The sequence below is a fragment of the Leuciscus leuciscus genome, assembly GCF_965113295.1.
Source record: "Leuciscus leuciscus genome assembly, chromosome: 10".
Taxonomy (NCBI): Eukaryota; Metazoa; Chordata; class Actinopteri; order Cypriniformes; family Leuciscidae; genus Leuciscus; species Leuciscus leuciscus.
The window spans coordinates 36,833,354-36,849,074 of NC_138734.1; the positions used below are offsets into that span (position 1 = coordinate 36,833,354).

The 15,721-nt window shown below is 36.6% G+C and overlaps 1 protein-coding gene across 3 annotated transcripts in view; it reads right to left on the reverse strand.

Annotated features, from left to right (window-relative positions):
• The window catches only part of edc4 (enhancer of mRNA decapping 4), a 31,754-nt gene extending 16,080 nt beyond the window's left edge, over positions 1 to 15,674 (reverse strand). For 2 of the 3 annotated variants that reach the window (XM_082182444.1, XM_082182443.1), the window contains exons 1-17: positions 15,458 to 15,674; positions 14,170 to 14,326; positions 12,796 to 12,907; positions 12,433 to 12,532; positions 12,130 to 12,316; positions 11,345 to 11,492; positions 11,113 to 11,217; positions 10,863 to 10,972; positions 8,641 to 8,724; positions 8,387 to 8,482; positions 6,619 to 6,718; positions 4,035 to 4,215; positions 3,836 to 3,902; positions 3,660 to 3,751; positions 3,200 to 3,390; positions 3,042 to 3,118; positions 2,687 to 2,834 (exon numbers count right to left, since the gene is read on the reverse strand). In XM_082182444.1, the coding sequence (XP_082038570.1) occupies positions 2,687 to 2,834; positions 3,042 to 3,118; positions 3,200 to 3,390; positions 3,660 to 3,751; positions 3,836 to 3,902; positions 4,035 to 4,215; positions 6,619 to 6,718; positions 8,387 to 8,482; positions 8,641 to 8,724; positions 10,863 to 10,972; positions 11,113 to 11,217; positions 11,345 to 11,492; positions 12,130 to 12,316; positions 12,433 to 12,532; positions 12,796 to 12,907; positions 14,170 to 14,326; positions 15,458 to 15,545 (2,043 nt within the window). In that variant the 5' untranslated portion in view covers positions 15,546 to 15,674. The remainder of the gene's footprint in view (positions 1 to 2,686; positions 2,835 to 3,041; positions 3,119 to 3,199; positions 3,391 to 3,659; positions 3,752 to 3,835; positions 3,903 to 4,034; positions 4,216 to 6,618; positions 6,719 to 8,386; positions 8,483 to 8,640; positions 8,725 to 10,862; positions 10,973 to 11,112; positions 11,218 to 11,344; positions 11,493 to 12,129; positions 12,317 to 12,432; positions 12,533 to 12,795; positions 12,908 to 14,169; positions 14,327 to 15,457) is intronic. The other variant, XM_082182445.1, reaches the window with a different exon arrangement.
• Between the last annotated feature and the right edge of the window lie 47 nt (positions 15,675 to 15,721).

Genomic DNA, 15,721 nt, shown 5'->3' on the forward strand with positions numbered 1-15,721 from the left:
GGACATTTATTATAAAACATTACTGATGTGCATCTCGAGACAAAACAATGGCACTGACATATTTTAAGATAAAAAAAAATGACAGTAAAGATTTCCATTTATAATAAATGCTGTTATTTTGAACTTTCTATTGATCAAAGAATCCTTAAAACATTTATTAGTTTCCACAAAACTATTAAGCAGCACACCTGTTTTTCATTCTTGACAATAATAAGAAATGTCTGAGCACCAAATCAGTATATTAGAATGATTTCTGAAGGATCACGTGGGAGTAATGGCTGCTGAAAATGTAGCTTTGTGTCACAATAAATGATATTTTAAAATGTGTAAAAAAAATAATTTTTTTTAAAAGGGCTAGGGCTGCACGATTAATCGCAATAACCCGAAATCGCGCTTAAACCGATTTGGCTTGGTGCGATAATGGAATCGCAAAGGCTGTGATTATTTTTTTAAGCGCAGCTTGTCAGTAGGGCTGGACGATAAAACGATAACGATAATTATCGCAATATAATTTTTCTCGATAAAACGATATCAAGAGTTCGATAATGTTTGATAATGTTTATGCGCCAAAAGCGGAACGAAACTCATTTGAACCGCGCACCACACGGACCATTAATCTGCTCGGCTCAAAGTCCAAACGGCAGCGCAGTGCGAGCTCACTAGGGCAGATGCGTTTACTCTGATCCGTCTCGGTCACGAGATCCAGTGAGAAGCGCTTGAATTCAGCGGAGAACACAAATGTCTCAGTGATTTAAACCAGTTTAAAGGCAGATGAAACAGCGCTGACCAACAGGAGAAACACTGAGCGCAACGATAGTCAAAAGGCTTTTCCGTCTACAAATTCCCATCATTCACCATGGATTTACTGTAACGTTAGCCTAGTAATATTAACTGCACCATATACATATTGAATTATATTATATTATTAATGTAGACAATGTATTAAAGGACTAATGGAATATAATTACAGTATTTAATGTATTTAGGCTACTGGCTACTGTTTTTCATACAAATAAATACCATAGAAAACAGTTACATTTTGCCATGATAGTGAGGTGCTATAGGCCTGGTTTTATGATCTAAATGCATGATACTGGATGACCAATGGTTAATTTTAATAAAACTCGAACAGTCAGAATATTACATTTTACCAAATAAAAATGAGGTTGTTACATTTCTTTTTTAACAGATGTTACTGTTTTTGTTAATGAACATAAATTTTACATAGCAAATCTGCATACTTAAGCTAATACTACTGTCAACTCACTGCCAAATATGCGTTTCGAGACAAAACATGTAATATTAATATTGCAGCCTGCACTGCAAACTGTGCTGAAGATACGTGCCATCAAAGTCAGGCAACACAAACCTGTTTCAAGACTTGAAACAATATCCCCCATTAGCACAAGCAGGAACTAAGACATTTATTTTACAGTAAAGATATTTATTTTATTAAGGAAAAATGACAAATATTTGAATGTTCTACCTCAGATTTGTGAAATGTTCACCCGTTTGGCAAGTGTTTGTCATGATACGTTCTGACAATAAAGAGTAGTTTAAAACCACGATTAATGCTCCGGTTTCTTCAACTTTCACTTAGGAGCAAAAATCTGCCTTTAAACTTAAAAGAAATTAAGATTTGACATTTATTGTGATAATTATCGATATCGACTGATATAAAACAATTATCGTGCTAATTTGTTTTTGGCCATATCGCCCAGCCCTACTTGTCAGTGAAGCATGGCTCCGTGATCAGTAGCAAATGCTGCTCCATCTGAAACGTTTATTACGTCGCTTATTATGTGCATTTGAAAAAGCAACACGTCAAATATCTTTCCAAACACGAGAAGCATTTATGAACCTCTTGACCAACAAAAGACAACATTTAATAACAGTTTTTACTCCAAACTCACTTCATAACGACAACTGAGCATCCCACTGTGAGATGATGTGGCTTCTTACTCAGAATAAGGCACACAACATATTTCATAGTATTCTATACAGCGGTAAAGGCTATGTCGATTAGCTTTGTAAGTATAAATTATAAATATACTTTATCATGAAAATACTCAAGGCTTGATGAACTCAGATAAACCATATATTGTCACAGTCGTGTGTTTATTAGTCATGTTTAACCAATAAAATGTCAATCTTCTGTTTATTCAGCTACCGCGTTTGATATAGTATGATGCCCATAGGGATTTCCTGGAACGACATTACTTCTGCAGGGCATTTTTGGAGTTTCTGCACGAGCGCCCTATGGCTTTCTTTTTTTTTTTTGCAGATAGGACAGTGGAAAGCATTGAGTGGAGAGAGAGGAGCGGGATCGGCAAAGGACCTCAAGTCGAATTTGAACACGGGTCAGCCAGAGGCGCATTGCGCCATATGTCAGTGCGCTAACCACTAGGCTATTAGCGCCGACACCCTATGGATTTCTGATGGAGCAGCATTTACTACTGATCACAGAGCTGTGCTTCACTGACAAGCTGCACATTAATAAATATTTTTTTTTTTTTTTTTTTTTAAACGATTAATCGCGCAGCCCTAGTCTTGTCACTTTTGAATCAATTTAATGCATCCTTGCTAAACAACATTATTAATTTCTTAAAAAAAAAAAAATCTTAGTTTACAAAGTCACATTTATACACCGTCAATAATAGACAATATATTACTAAATGCAATTTACCATGTCCATTAATACCTGGATGTTTTCCCCAAGGCCTGAGATAAGGATGGAGTTGGATCTTGAACTGCCAGTGCTGGCATTCAGAGTCAAGCTAGTGTTGCCACATTCGACAGACATTTTAGGGCTCTGGGTCAGATCATCTCCACCCCTGGAAGAAAGAAAATTAAGCAATGCCTATGAGTGTGTGACAGGGTCCCACATTTTACACTCTAACGTGTACTTTTGTACACTGTGTGTTATTCATACAGTGAAATCCAAGTCTCAAAAAAACAAAACACTTATGAAAATGAAGAGGGTAAAAATGTTTTTTAAAATAAGAAAAAGAAAACTTGACAAAAATGAGTTGATCTCCCACCTTGCACCGTTGTCTGAGCTGCTCATGGCCGTGACTATGGTCAGGCTGCTTGCACTGCTGCCAGGAGAGGCGGGCATCTGAAAAAACAAGAGAGCAAAGATAAATGATTACCATCACTGAAGCGACCTAATGATGAATCTGTAATATTAAAGGCTTACAGAAGCACTGGGCGTCATAAAGGCATCCGGGGTCATGAGTTTGGGCAAGGCTGATGGGGCTGGACTCATGAAGTCAGCTGGACTTGGAAGCGGCAGAATTTTACTCAGGTCATTCTGTGATCCACTGTCCCCAGACTCCTTATCAGAGCTCATTGCCTCCACATTCAGATCAGACAGCGGGTCAGAAAAACCTGGGGGAATGAAAAAATAAATAAATCCCATAATGTGAAAATGCTTGACATTTACATTAAAAAAAAAAAAGAAAAAGAAAAAAAAGATGTATATTTAAATACATAAGATATATAAAAAACAAGTCACACAAAGCAATGATGTTTTCGCTCACCTTAATTAATTCAGACCATAATTTGGTTAAATACATTTCTTTTGCCATAGCATAGATTTAGTAGTGATGGTCTCGGAAACATATGTAAAAAACTAATAGTATACTTTCCAGACTCACCAAAGCCATCTTGTGATCCAGACTGAGGCATGAAAAGGGAGGATGAGGCCCCCTGATTGGGCTGGAACCAGATCTGCACATCCTGTAGTGATCTGTAGGCATAAGAGTGTTGTGAATATCTGAATACAAATATCATGCCACCATCGAGAGATGTTTTTTGCATGTAAATAACTCACTTTGTATGCACACAGTAGAGTTTAATCTGGATTCCTGATTTGGACTCTGAGGGCCCCTGGCTTCCTTCTGTGAGAAGATATTAAAACGCAACAGTATTATCATTATTAGCGTCATCTGAACGCATCTTCACTCACCTTACAGCAAGACTACAAACATTTGCACACGCAAAGCTAGCATTAAAATAAGGGAGGAACAGACCTGTTGTCATGCTTTCACTTTCCTCATCAGGGGGAAGGACCTCAGTGTGTCGCAATCGTGCACGGGCAACATCCTGTATGCCGAAGCTGAGCACGGGGTATGTAAGCAGAAACTCTGAAACTGCAGTGAAGTTGGCACAGCCTTTTTCCTGGTTCTGTAGCAGCTCCATGACGTACAACACCTACATATCAAACACACAACCCAAAATCAGCTGCTAATAAACAACCAGTTATTTACTTACAGAATGTCAATGTTTGCTTGTTGTAATAGCAACATTGACCTAAGCTCAAGAATCCCATTAAACAGTACACATGCTGGAGTTAGATTGTTGACCATGGTTTTAATTTGCTTTTATACTTCCTATTTGTCTTTCTAACTGTCCTAAAATAACTGAAATTCCAAAACCCTGCAGACAGACCTAATTTTAGTCTTTTCTGGTGTTAGACAATTATTAGATTCAAGAATATCTCCCATGTCCCATCCACAATTAGTGTTTGAAGATGTTTTGCATCAGGTTTGACGTCAATGTTTCCAAAAGACTAACCATTTGAATGAATAACATTTTAGAGCTACATCAGAGGGAGAGTTTTTCAGTGCAGTGGCAGATTTAGGCATGGGCGACATGGGCAATCGCCCAGGGTGACATCTTTACAGAGGTGGCACAAGCCATGGGAATTACAGTGTGGGAATTACCTGGGGTGTGTTTCCCAAAGCCTACTACGGTCTCAAGTTTTGTCATTACCAATAATGGAACTTGCAATCATAGTTGGCTAACAACGTTTTTGGGAAACGCACCCCTGGTCGGGATTCGGTGTGTGCACCCGGAAAAGTACTCTCACTCAGAAGTGAGGAAGAGCGGGAGTTGTTTTAAGTCACCTCAGGGCTTCCATTGAAGTGACGTCTGTAGAGAAAGCGGGATAAGTTCTAAATCAACACAAATTGAAATTATGGATAAGAAAAAAAAGGTCTAAGCCAGGAGCCTAAATTAGGAAAAAGAGGGGAAACATGTGACAAAGGTATGTATGCAGCCTCGTATCATTATGAGTGTAATTTTAAATATATAATAAAACATTGCTATGCTATTAAACATAGGGCAACAAAATTCATTTTTCGGTCCTACAAGCTTACGTAAACAGACAGAGAAAAGTTTTTGTAACAATTTTTGTTACAAATATGTAACAATCTTTACACAAGATCATGCAAATATCTCACTCTTTTACAAGCAACCTTTTCCACACATATAAGGCAGCCATGTTGGTTGGCACTAAAGTGATATCTTTCAATACTAATGGAAATACATGTGCAGCTATAATCAGTTCATATGAATACGTCACACAGTGTGCTCACTAGGAAAGTATTTTAGCATTTTTAATTCAGATTTTTTTCCTTTTGTGAAAAGAAGACCTGAATAGAATTTTTTTTTTTATATATATATATATATATATATAAAATTGTATTATTTTTACTGTACAGGTGTGTGGTTTTGGGGGATTTATATATATATATTTTTTTTTACTGCCCTCCATTTGTAATAATTTAAATATATACATTTATATAAAACAGCAAAATAATTTTTTGAAAAAATTCACTTTAAAAAGACCTACATTTCTCAATTTCATTCATGGTGATAACATGAATAATGTGCCATGGTTTAGTGGAAGACTGCTGTCCTCTACTGGAAAACAAACACTTAAAATTTAAATAACATGAATTTTCAACTACAGCCACTAGATGGCAGCAGAGGATTACACAATAGCTCATATACCATTTCCAAGTTTTTCATTCAGATTTATGTTTAGACATTATGAACTCATTATAACAACAATTTGTTTAGCAATTTGTAAAACAACATTTTAGCATTTTTTAATTCTAAAGTTTTTAGTTTTTTTTGCAATTATGTCAACATTAGTCAAACCTGAAAACGGCGTTACGCTATCAAATACTCAACGCACATACGATCAGGATGTTAAAATAAACAAACCCTCACATTTCAGGTCATCGACGACAGTAGATATTGAACAATAAACATGTCCCAGACAGGTTTGTCACTTGATGGGGTACCCTTGAAACATTTCAGTTATGGTCTGTGCTATTTGCAGCGCTTTTCTGCATTTAGTTGCGTTGTGAGTATTTGCAGCACGTGTCGTCAAACAGAAAGATGTTTTCTTAATTTGCTGGTGTTTTTTCTTTTGCATGCGTTTTCTTCAGTTGCAACATGTTGAGCTTTGTGCTATTTGCAGTGCATTTCTGTATTTGGTTGCATTGTGAGTATTTGCAGAACGTGTTGTCAAAATGAATTTGTTGGTGTTCTTTTTTTATTTGCATGCATTTTCTTCAGTTGCAGCACGTTCAGCTCTCTCCGCCACCTAGATTCACCCAGGGCGCCATATGAGCTAGAAGCGCTACTGTTTCAGTGAATAACGACTTAATTTAATTTGTATGGAAGTGAGCAACATGGACTCTGCAGAATAACCAATTGTGGTTTCAACCGAAGACAGAAAATCATACAGGTTTGGAACGCCATGAGAGTGAGTAAACAAAACATGTGGGCATTAAATATGAAATATAAAATAATGAGTCTGACCTTCCTCTGAACATCACTAAGGATAAGAAACTCTGCAGACAGGTCCAAACTGGCCTTCAGGCTGGGTAGCACACTGCTGTTAAATGGATCTGGAGAAAACCTGAAACAAATTAACAGTTCTTCTAAAAGTCAAGTCAAGTTTATTTGTATAGCGCTTTTCACAATACAGATTGTATCAAAGCAGCTTCACAGTATTAAATTAAAATAATACAACAAAGTTTGTTTCAAGAGGAATTTATTGATTGATAAAATTAAATTAAATATCCCCAAAATATCCCCAACTGAGCAAGCCAAAGGCAACAGTGGCAAGGAACCGAAAAACTCCATCAAGTGACGTAATGGTGTCCTAAAACTCCATCAGGTGACCTAATGGAGAAAAAAAAAACCTTGGGAGAACCCAGGCTCAGTCGGGGGCCAGTTCTCCTCTGGCATTTATGAGCTAGAGGCCGGATTGTAGTTTGAACTGTAGGATTATAAGAATGCCTGGCTGAAGAGATGCGACTTTAATCTAGTTTTAAACTGGGAGAGCGAGTCTGAGCAACGAACAGTATCATGAAGACTATTCCAGAGTTTTGGAGCCAAATATGAAAATGCTCTCCCTCCTTTGGTGGTTCTGGATATCCTAGGTATGACCAAAAGCCTTGAATTTAGTGATCTTAAAGAGCGTGATGGATTATAGGGTGATAGAAGATCCGTTAAATAGACTGGAGCTAAGCCGTTTAGGGCTTTATAAGTCAGTAGCATTACCTTATAATTAATACGGAGCTTTATAGGTAACCAATGCAGTGATGATAAAATCGGTGTTATATGATCATATTTTCTTGATCTCGTAAGAACTCTAGCGGCGGCATTTTGGACTAACTGTAGCTTGTTTCTCATATTTAGATCACATCCATAGACTTAAGGTATAGGCGAAAGTTTTATGCTTAAAGGGTTAATTTAATTACCACAAAATGAAAATTGTGTCATCATTTACTCACCCTCATGCCGTTCCAAACCTGTAAGACTTTTGTTTATCTTTGAAACACAAATTAATATATTTTAATGAAATCTGAGATTTCGGTCCTTCCATTGACAGTCTACACAACTACCACTTTGTCACTTCAAAAAGTTTATAAGAGATCGTAAAACTAATCCAATTATGAATTGAGTGGTTTAGTACAAATTTTCAGAAGAGACATGATTGCTTTATATGATGAACATTGAATTTAGACTTAACATTCATCAACACACACAACAGAAATGGTAACCTGCAAGATCCAATGAGGTTCATTCTTGTATGTTACGCAGCACGTTTAAGCTTCCGCAAGAACCAATGAGGTTTGTTCTCACGTGTCAAGCATGAACGGCTGAGCTTCTGTTTATGTTTGCTGATAAATGTTTATATGTGAATAAAAGCCTAAATTAAATTTGTTCATCCTATAAAACAACCCAGTATCTTCAGAAAATTGACTAAATTGCTCGATTCGTGTGGATTAGTTTTACAATCTCTTTATGAACAAAGCAATAAAGTGGTAGTTGCGTGGACAGTCAATGGAGAAAAAAAAAAAAAAAATCTCTCAGATTTCATCAAAAAGATCTTCATTTGTGTTTCTAAGATGAACCAAATGACTTGAGGGTGAGCGATGACAATTTTTTCATTTTGGGGTGAACTAACCTTTTAAGCTTGAACAATACAATAGGCATATCTAACAATTACAAATATAAACACCTCTTTTGATTATGCAAGCTCCATAGTTCAATTACAGCTTTTAGCTTAAGAACAGACCTGATGGTTTGTAAGCAGGTCCATGACACTGTGCACCACATCTTCAGCTCCTGGTTCTGATCAGCTCCAGTGATCAGGAATCGCCAAAACGGGACACTTCAGAAAAAACAAAAATGGTTTTATGTTCAAAGATATACAGCACATGTCCAAGACACACAATTTCAAAGAGTAAAGAAAACAGCAAAGACAGTTAAAGCCCAGAGTGACAAAAATGTAATTGCGTTCACTGAAGACTAAATGAACTTGAGACTCACTCAGGGTCTTGCTTCTTGTGGTTGTCACAAAAGAGCAGGCAGGAAAGGGGCCGTCCATTATGTGGCTGCCATTCATGCAAACATCTACAAAAGGAGCAAGGTTACTTGCATTTATTACAGTCCGTAGGTTATCGATTTAATTACAGGATGGCTTCAGAGGAAAAATCTTGTCAATACTCATTTTTATTATTAACAGTATGATTACATATTAAAGGGGTCATATGATGCGATATCATGTTTTCCTTTTTCTTTAGTGTGTTATGTAGCTGTTAGCGCAAGTATAAGATCTGCAGAGTTACAAAGCTCAAAGTGTCAAACCTAAAGAGATATGCTTTATAAAGTTTAAGGCTTAGCCACACCTTGCTAAAACGCTTCATTCAAACACGCCCCCATAAAATCTACGCCAGTATGTGGGGCAGTTTCATAACACCACCCAAATGTATATGCAAAGAAAGGCGGGGTAACTTTTATTATCGCCGTATTATTGTTGCCGCCATGTGTTTTTCATGGCAAAAGCCAAACTACTTCGTTTGGCCTTCCAAATGACGATAATTAGAAAACGGTGCTTAAGCTTTATTTACAACACGGTTCCAGAACAGTACAGCTCAAATTTTCGACTGTGTGCTGCGCATTTTTCGGAAGACTGTTTCCAGAACCTGCGAGAGAACAAGGCCGGCGGTGCACAAAGGCTGATTCCAAAAAGCAATTCCATATTTGCATGTACAGTCTGGCGCTTTGACTCACACAGCCTGCTAGTATGTTTTCATATTTTAAGAATTTGCCACTGACTATTCAAACAAGCAAAGTTGATCGATCAGCTTGGTCATCTGCATTTCCGGATCAGATTCGGGCTCGAATTGATATCGTAGTGCTGACATTATCACCTCTCATTATTGCTTTGGGAGCTGATGATCCAAATATGGTAACGGTTGTGACATTTCCATCGCATGCTTAAGGTTTTCGGGCCAATCACAATGCACTGGATCGCTGGCCAATCAGAGCACACCACACTTTTCAGAACGATGAGCTTTGTAAAAATCGATGCGTTTCAGAAAGGCGGGGCATAGAGGAGCAACAATAATGTACAGCATGTGTAAAATTACTTTTTGTAACCTAAAACCGCATAAACACATTGGATTAAACCAAATACACAAAATAATGTTCTTTTTAGAACCATCATATGACCTCTTTAAATATATAAATGGTATATATTGACAACTCATTTATGTGGTAATTACAGTCATAAGTTTACTATATACACTTAATAATATAAATGTATATTAGTACAGATATTTTTTCCCTTGAAAACTAGATGCAATAAATGTTTCATTAAAGGTAGGGTAGGCAATTTCGGAGAGGCTAGCAATAGCAAGCTAGCTTTGAAAGCATAAGATCCCACTATGAACGTGCTGATGATAACGTGATGCGTTCACGAGCAGGGTGCGCGGAGGTATGGAAATACATATGTTGACAGGATGCAATGATTGGACAAACATTGTTTGGTCCTGAGACTTCCACAGAAGATATATGTACATGTTTTTAAATTTTGTCCACTTCTATTATTGATTGCTATCAGGATGTAGAGAGGTTCAACCAGTATAACAAAAAGTAAATATAAAAAGAATTGCCTACCCTACATTTATTTGGAAAATACATGAAAGCTACATGAAGCAGCTATTACTCAAGTCTTCAGCGTCACATGATACTTCAGAAACCATTCAAATATGATTTGGTGCTCAAAAAACATTTCTGATCTTTTATCAGAATTTTTGCTATATTTTGATTCTATCATAAATGTTGAAAACAATTGTACTGCTGAATATTTTTGTAAAAAGACCAACACTTATTTGAAATATAAATATTTTAGTAACATTATAAATGCCTTTACTGTCACTTTTGATCAAATGAATGCATCCTTGCTGAATAAGTATTAATTTCTTAAATTAAAAAAGCGGTCACACTTTATTTTAAGGTGTCTTTGTTCAATTGTAATTATATATTTAAGTACTGAGTAATATTAAACAACTACATGTACTTACTATAGGGTTAGGGTAGGATTAGGTTGAGGGTTAGTTGCATGTAAGTATGCATAATTTGCTGTTAGTACTATGGTAAGTACATATAACGTGTAACAAGGACACTAAAATAAAGTGTTACCAAAAAAGCTTATAGACCTACAATGTTTACAGTGTGTTCAATTTCATAATGTCTCAAGCATGTACCTGGGTTGGTCCTGTCCTTCAATGTAGATTTGCCAAAATTTCACATATCCATCATGACTTGCTGTGGCCAAGACAGTGCCATCAGGGGACAGCGCTCCCTCACTAATGCGCTGCATAGAAAAAGTAATGTTTAATTATAAACATGACACTACATAAGTACATAAATGTATGTGCCATTGATGACATTAAATCTATCTCATTTCTTAATTAGTTAATACAGCACTGCAGGCTAAAGGATGGCAGGACTTACTGCTGTGTGTCCTCTAATGGTGATAAACCCCTCTTTCAGTTCAGTGGCATCCACAGGCCATGAGCTGTTATTGGATCGGAGGATGTCAAGGTCCCAAACCTCAGCCTACAAGTACAAGCAAAAATCCAGTTAAGAGAGTAATAGTGTTAAAAACATTTTAAATCTAATAATATGGTGACATTTCAGAAAGAAAGTTATAAAACTGTCAAATTCCACAAACAAAAAAACATACTCTGTCTTCATGAAGCAGTGCCAATGTCTGACACGCATCCTCCGGGTTCTCATCATTGTCTTCTGGGATAAAGGGACACCAGATGAGTCTGCGGTTGGAATTAAGTGGAGTGTCCTCAGGCCTGTGGATGTGAACGATCACTTCATCTCTAAGAGACATCGATGTTAAAGAAAAATATCACAGTTCACCTGCTTATTATTAGCATTTTACTAGGTAATACTATTTCATTGGTCCACTTTAAATATTCTACAAACTATAACTAACTTTGCAACAACATGTCACCTAGCTCTAAGAGTATTAGTAGACTGTCAGCTTAATATCTGCTAACACTTTATTTTGATGGTCCCACAACAGATATTCTACTAATTATAAATAACTTTGCAACTACATGTCAACTTATTCTATTTACCCGAACCAGTCTACTAATACTCTAATGAGAAGTTAGTTGACATGTATTTGCTGTAAAGTTACTTATAGTTAGTAGAATATCAGAAGTGGACCTAAGTGAACCTTTTACTTCAAATACATGTGAATCCAGATTTTTTTTTTTATTAAACCTGAAAAAAAAAGACAGATTTAGGATTTTTAGGAGAAAGTTGTGATATAAAATGAAAATTAAATATTTAATATTATTTTTAAGGAATATTTGTGACACTGATCATGCTACTTTTTAAAACATCATTAGTGGTCTCCAACCTTCGGGAATCTCATTAACCTCCTGTTTATGCGATTTTCTTTTTAACAAACATAATCAAATCTAGTAAAATTCCATCTACAGAGGATACTGTATTTTGCCGTTGTGACTAGTGAGCTGCCAAATGAACATGTTTCCAGCCTCATCCACGCAGGCCAAGAGGGTAGAGTCCAAGTGGGCGAAGGCAAGGTCTGTGACTGCACCGGTGAAGCCCTTCAGCAGCGAACGCTCCGTCGAGCCCAGTTGCAGCACGCGGATCATAGAATGATTGTTTGCACCTGTGAGCGATAAACAATTACAAACCATTCATTTGAATCCCATCAACATTTGATTCAAAGTAGTGTGCTAAACGAGCCATGTACAAAGACAGCAACAGAAAAGTGTGCAAACCGACCTCTGATGGCATAAGCCACGTATGAGTTGGACACGGCTATTAAATTGCCATAGTAGTACTTGTGCTCCCAGTCATATTTGGCCACTGGCTGTATTTTAACCTGTAAGACAGTCATGAGAAAAAGATTCAGAGAATAAAACAATTTCCAGGGTTTCTACATATTTTGACCTATTAATTGTTACGAGTGTCACAATAGTTAGTTTTTAAATATCAATTTATAGAGTTTAAAAAAATAATTTTCTAGCTGGAAGATTTGTTGACTAGAAAGGCCTGGTAATTTACTTATTTCCAGGTTTTCCATGACCGTGAAACCCTGAACTGCAAATAAGAAACAGTTTTGTACAAGTTCATTAATTTACACACCTTGTTGCTACCACGAGCCTTACTGTCAATACTAGAGTCACGGCTGGACACAATTTCCACATTGTTTGATCTGATGGAGACACAGGTGGACTCATCATCTCCTGAAAGGCAGCTGGTACAAAAAACAGACTTATGAAATATCTTTAAAAAAAACCCTGCTTACTCAACATACACTAACGTTCAAACATTAAAGATGCATTAAACTGATCAAAAGTGACAGTTAAGGCATAATCCTGAACCTAATGTTAGAAAAGATTTCAATTTCAAACAAATGCTGTTCTTTTAAACTTTATTTTCATCACGGTTTCCACAAAAATATTAAGCAACAATGTTTTTCCACATTAGCTATTGTTTCTATCCAAAGATGCAAATGTAACTTATGCGTAAAATTGGAATATCGCATAAAGCACATCTGCGAATAAAGCAGCGTTTCCATCCCATATGATCAAGAGAACAAAACAGTCACTTCCTTGTAAATTGGCGCAAAATATCTGTAATAAAAACGTAAGTTGCTTCAATCGTGAAAGCCACTGTAGTTCTATTTTTTATTTTATACGTCATAAATGATTTGCGTCTCAGAGCGCACAGAAGAAGCGCAATAAACGCTGTCATGTTATCTTGCGTTTGTATGCTGTGGTTTGGGAACACAATCATGTGAGACGCTTCTGAGAGGGAATTAAACCAAATCATTTTGATGACAAACTTTGGCTCAGGCATTTCAGAATATTCAAATCAACAATTAAGATGCTGTACAATGAAACTGATCCACTGGTTAGTCCAGTTATCCAATCACATCCTGAGGCAAAGTCACATGAGTTTTTTGTTGAGCATCGAGGGATTTATTCAGTAAATGTGTTTCCATAGTAGTTTATGTGCATGTCTTCTTATCAGGAAAAAAATTATCTGTCTCAATTGAGCGCATACGGTTTTTTATACGTTATCCCAAACCTCACATAAAAATAGGTGGATGGAAACATAGCTATTGATAAGAAGAAATGTTTATTGAGCATCAAATCAGCATATTAGAATGATTTTTGAAGGATCACGCGACTCTGAAGACTGGAGTAATGATGATGAAAATTCAGCTTGCCATAAGAAAGAATTACTTTTTTAAAAAAATATAAAAATATAAATGTTATTTTAAATTGTAATAATATTTCACATAGTTTTTCCATGTATTTTAAATCAAATAAATGCAGCATTCATGAACGTGAGACTTCTTTCAGTAGTGTAAATATTATAACAAACCATTTTAAGTTTAGTACATAATGAAAATACAGATCATAGAAAGATAATGTCATCATAACAATAATGGTTTGCTATGGAATGAGAATAATATTATACAATTAATGTTTAATGACAGCAAATACATACATGGTCTGTGTTTCCTGTCCATTGAGTTTGTCTGAGTTGTGAGAAGTCGGCTCCAACATTTCTGCATGTCCTCCTGCGTTCATAATATCCGCTCCAAAAACTCCATTCAACTCTCCATTGAAAGACAGATTTCTCTGGCTCTCTACCAAGGAGGAATCTGTGGAATTATTTGATTGATAAATCAAGTCTTAAATGCACCTGTACATCCTCTGACTCTTACTAAAATTACTTCCAAAACATGTCAATATGAATTACCATCTATGCTTTACAGATATTTTGATTTCCACTCCTATTGATAAACATACATACGTTGAAGATACAACTTCCAACAGGTATCCATTACTACTTAATTCTTTTTACAACAACAAAAACAAGCTTGACTCACTTTGCTCCCAACCACTAGAATATAGACAAGGTTTAATGTACCTTCTGGGAGAAAAAGAAAAGAAAAAAGATCTAAACATTCTTAAAACAAGATACATTTACTGGAGAAGCAAAGATATTAAGTCTTGCTTTCTGTGAAATTGATCAAAATGAAGTGATTTTATAATTAAAACAAGAACAAATATCTGCCAGTGTGGGATCAGAAAAACCAACTTAATTCAAAGGGAAGTTTATATCACTCATTTACCGATATCTGGTTTTGGTTTAAGCATCTCCTCACTTTTTTTCCAAGACTTGATTTTACATTTTGCTTCTCCGGTGAATGTATCTTGATTTAAGAACGTGTAGATAGTGCATGTAACATTTAATTCCATGCCTTTATGAATTTAAGACTCTCTGTTTTGATGCAAGCCCTTTTTAAGGCCTTCGTTTGTGTAAGGATGAATTAAGACTTTTTAAGACCTGCAGAAACCCCGTAGCGATGATGCACGAAAAGTTGTCTAGGTTTCAAAAAAAAAACATACCTTCTCTCAAATTCTATAAAAAAATGTTTGTTGTGGTCACGGTTATCAAGCCACCGCATAGTGATAAATATGAAGTGCTTTAGACTCTTGAATGACATTTGTTCTTATAATGTCGCAATTAATACTCAACACTTTCTGTCTGAGCAAAGCTGCTGCTGCGCCAGCAGGAGTGTAACGTTAGCACTTATTTGCTACGTTAACGTTACCCCCTTTTAGTCAATCACAATATTACACAAAATAATAACGTTTTCCACTTATTAAATCTAGTTAGCGTTGTCCCGCGTTTTTGAGCCACTATAGTCAGCTGGCTCGCGCTGAAATCAAGCGCTGCGCAGCATCATCCCACCGCGGCCTAGCTGCTCCCTTCCCCGGCAACTTACCGGCCGAATTACCGGGACGATCCAGTTTTAAGATGTCCCGAAGGTGCTGGGTCGCGCCCTCTATGTCCATATTGGAACTGGAAGCCATAAAGTAGGGAAGGGGGGATTAATTCGCTGGAAACGTCAAAATCTCAAGTTTAATTTAGTATCTGAGCTCGCCCCTCATTAAAGCTTGCAACCGTCCCTCAACTTCCGTTGAGCGTTCACTGCATTTCATTCCCCCGCCTCTGCTGGCAGGATTTCTTTAGTTCCGGACTGAATCAC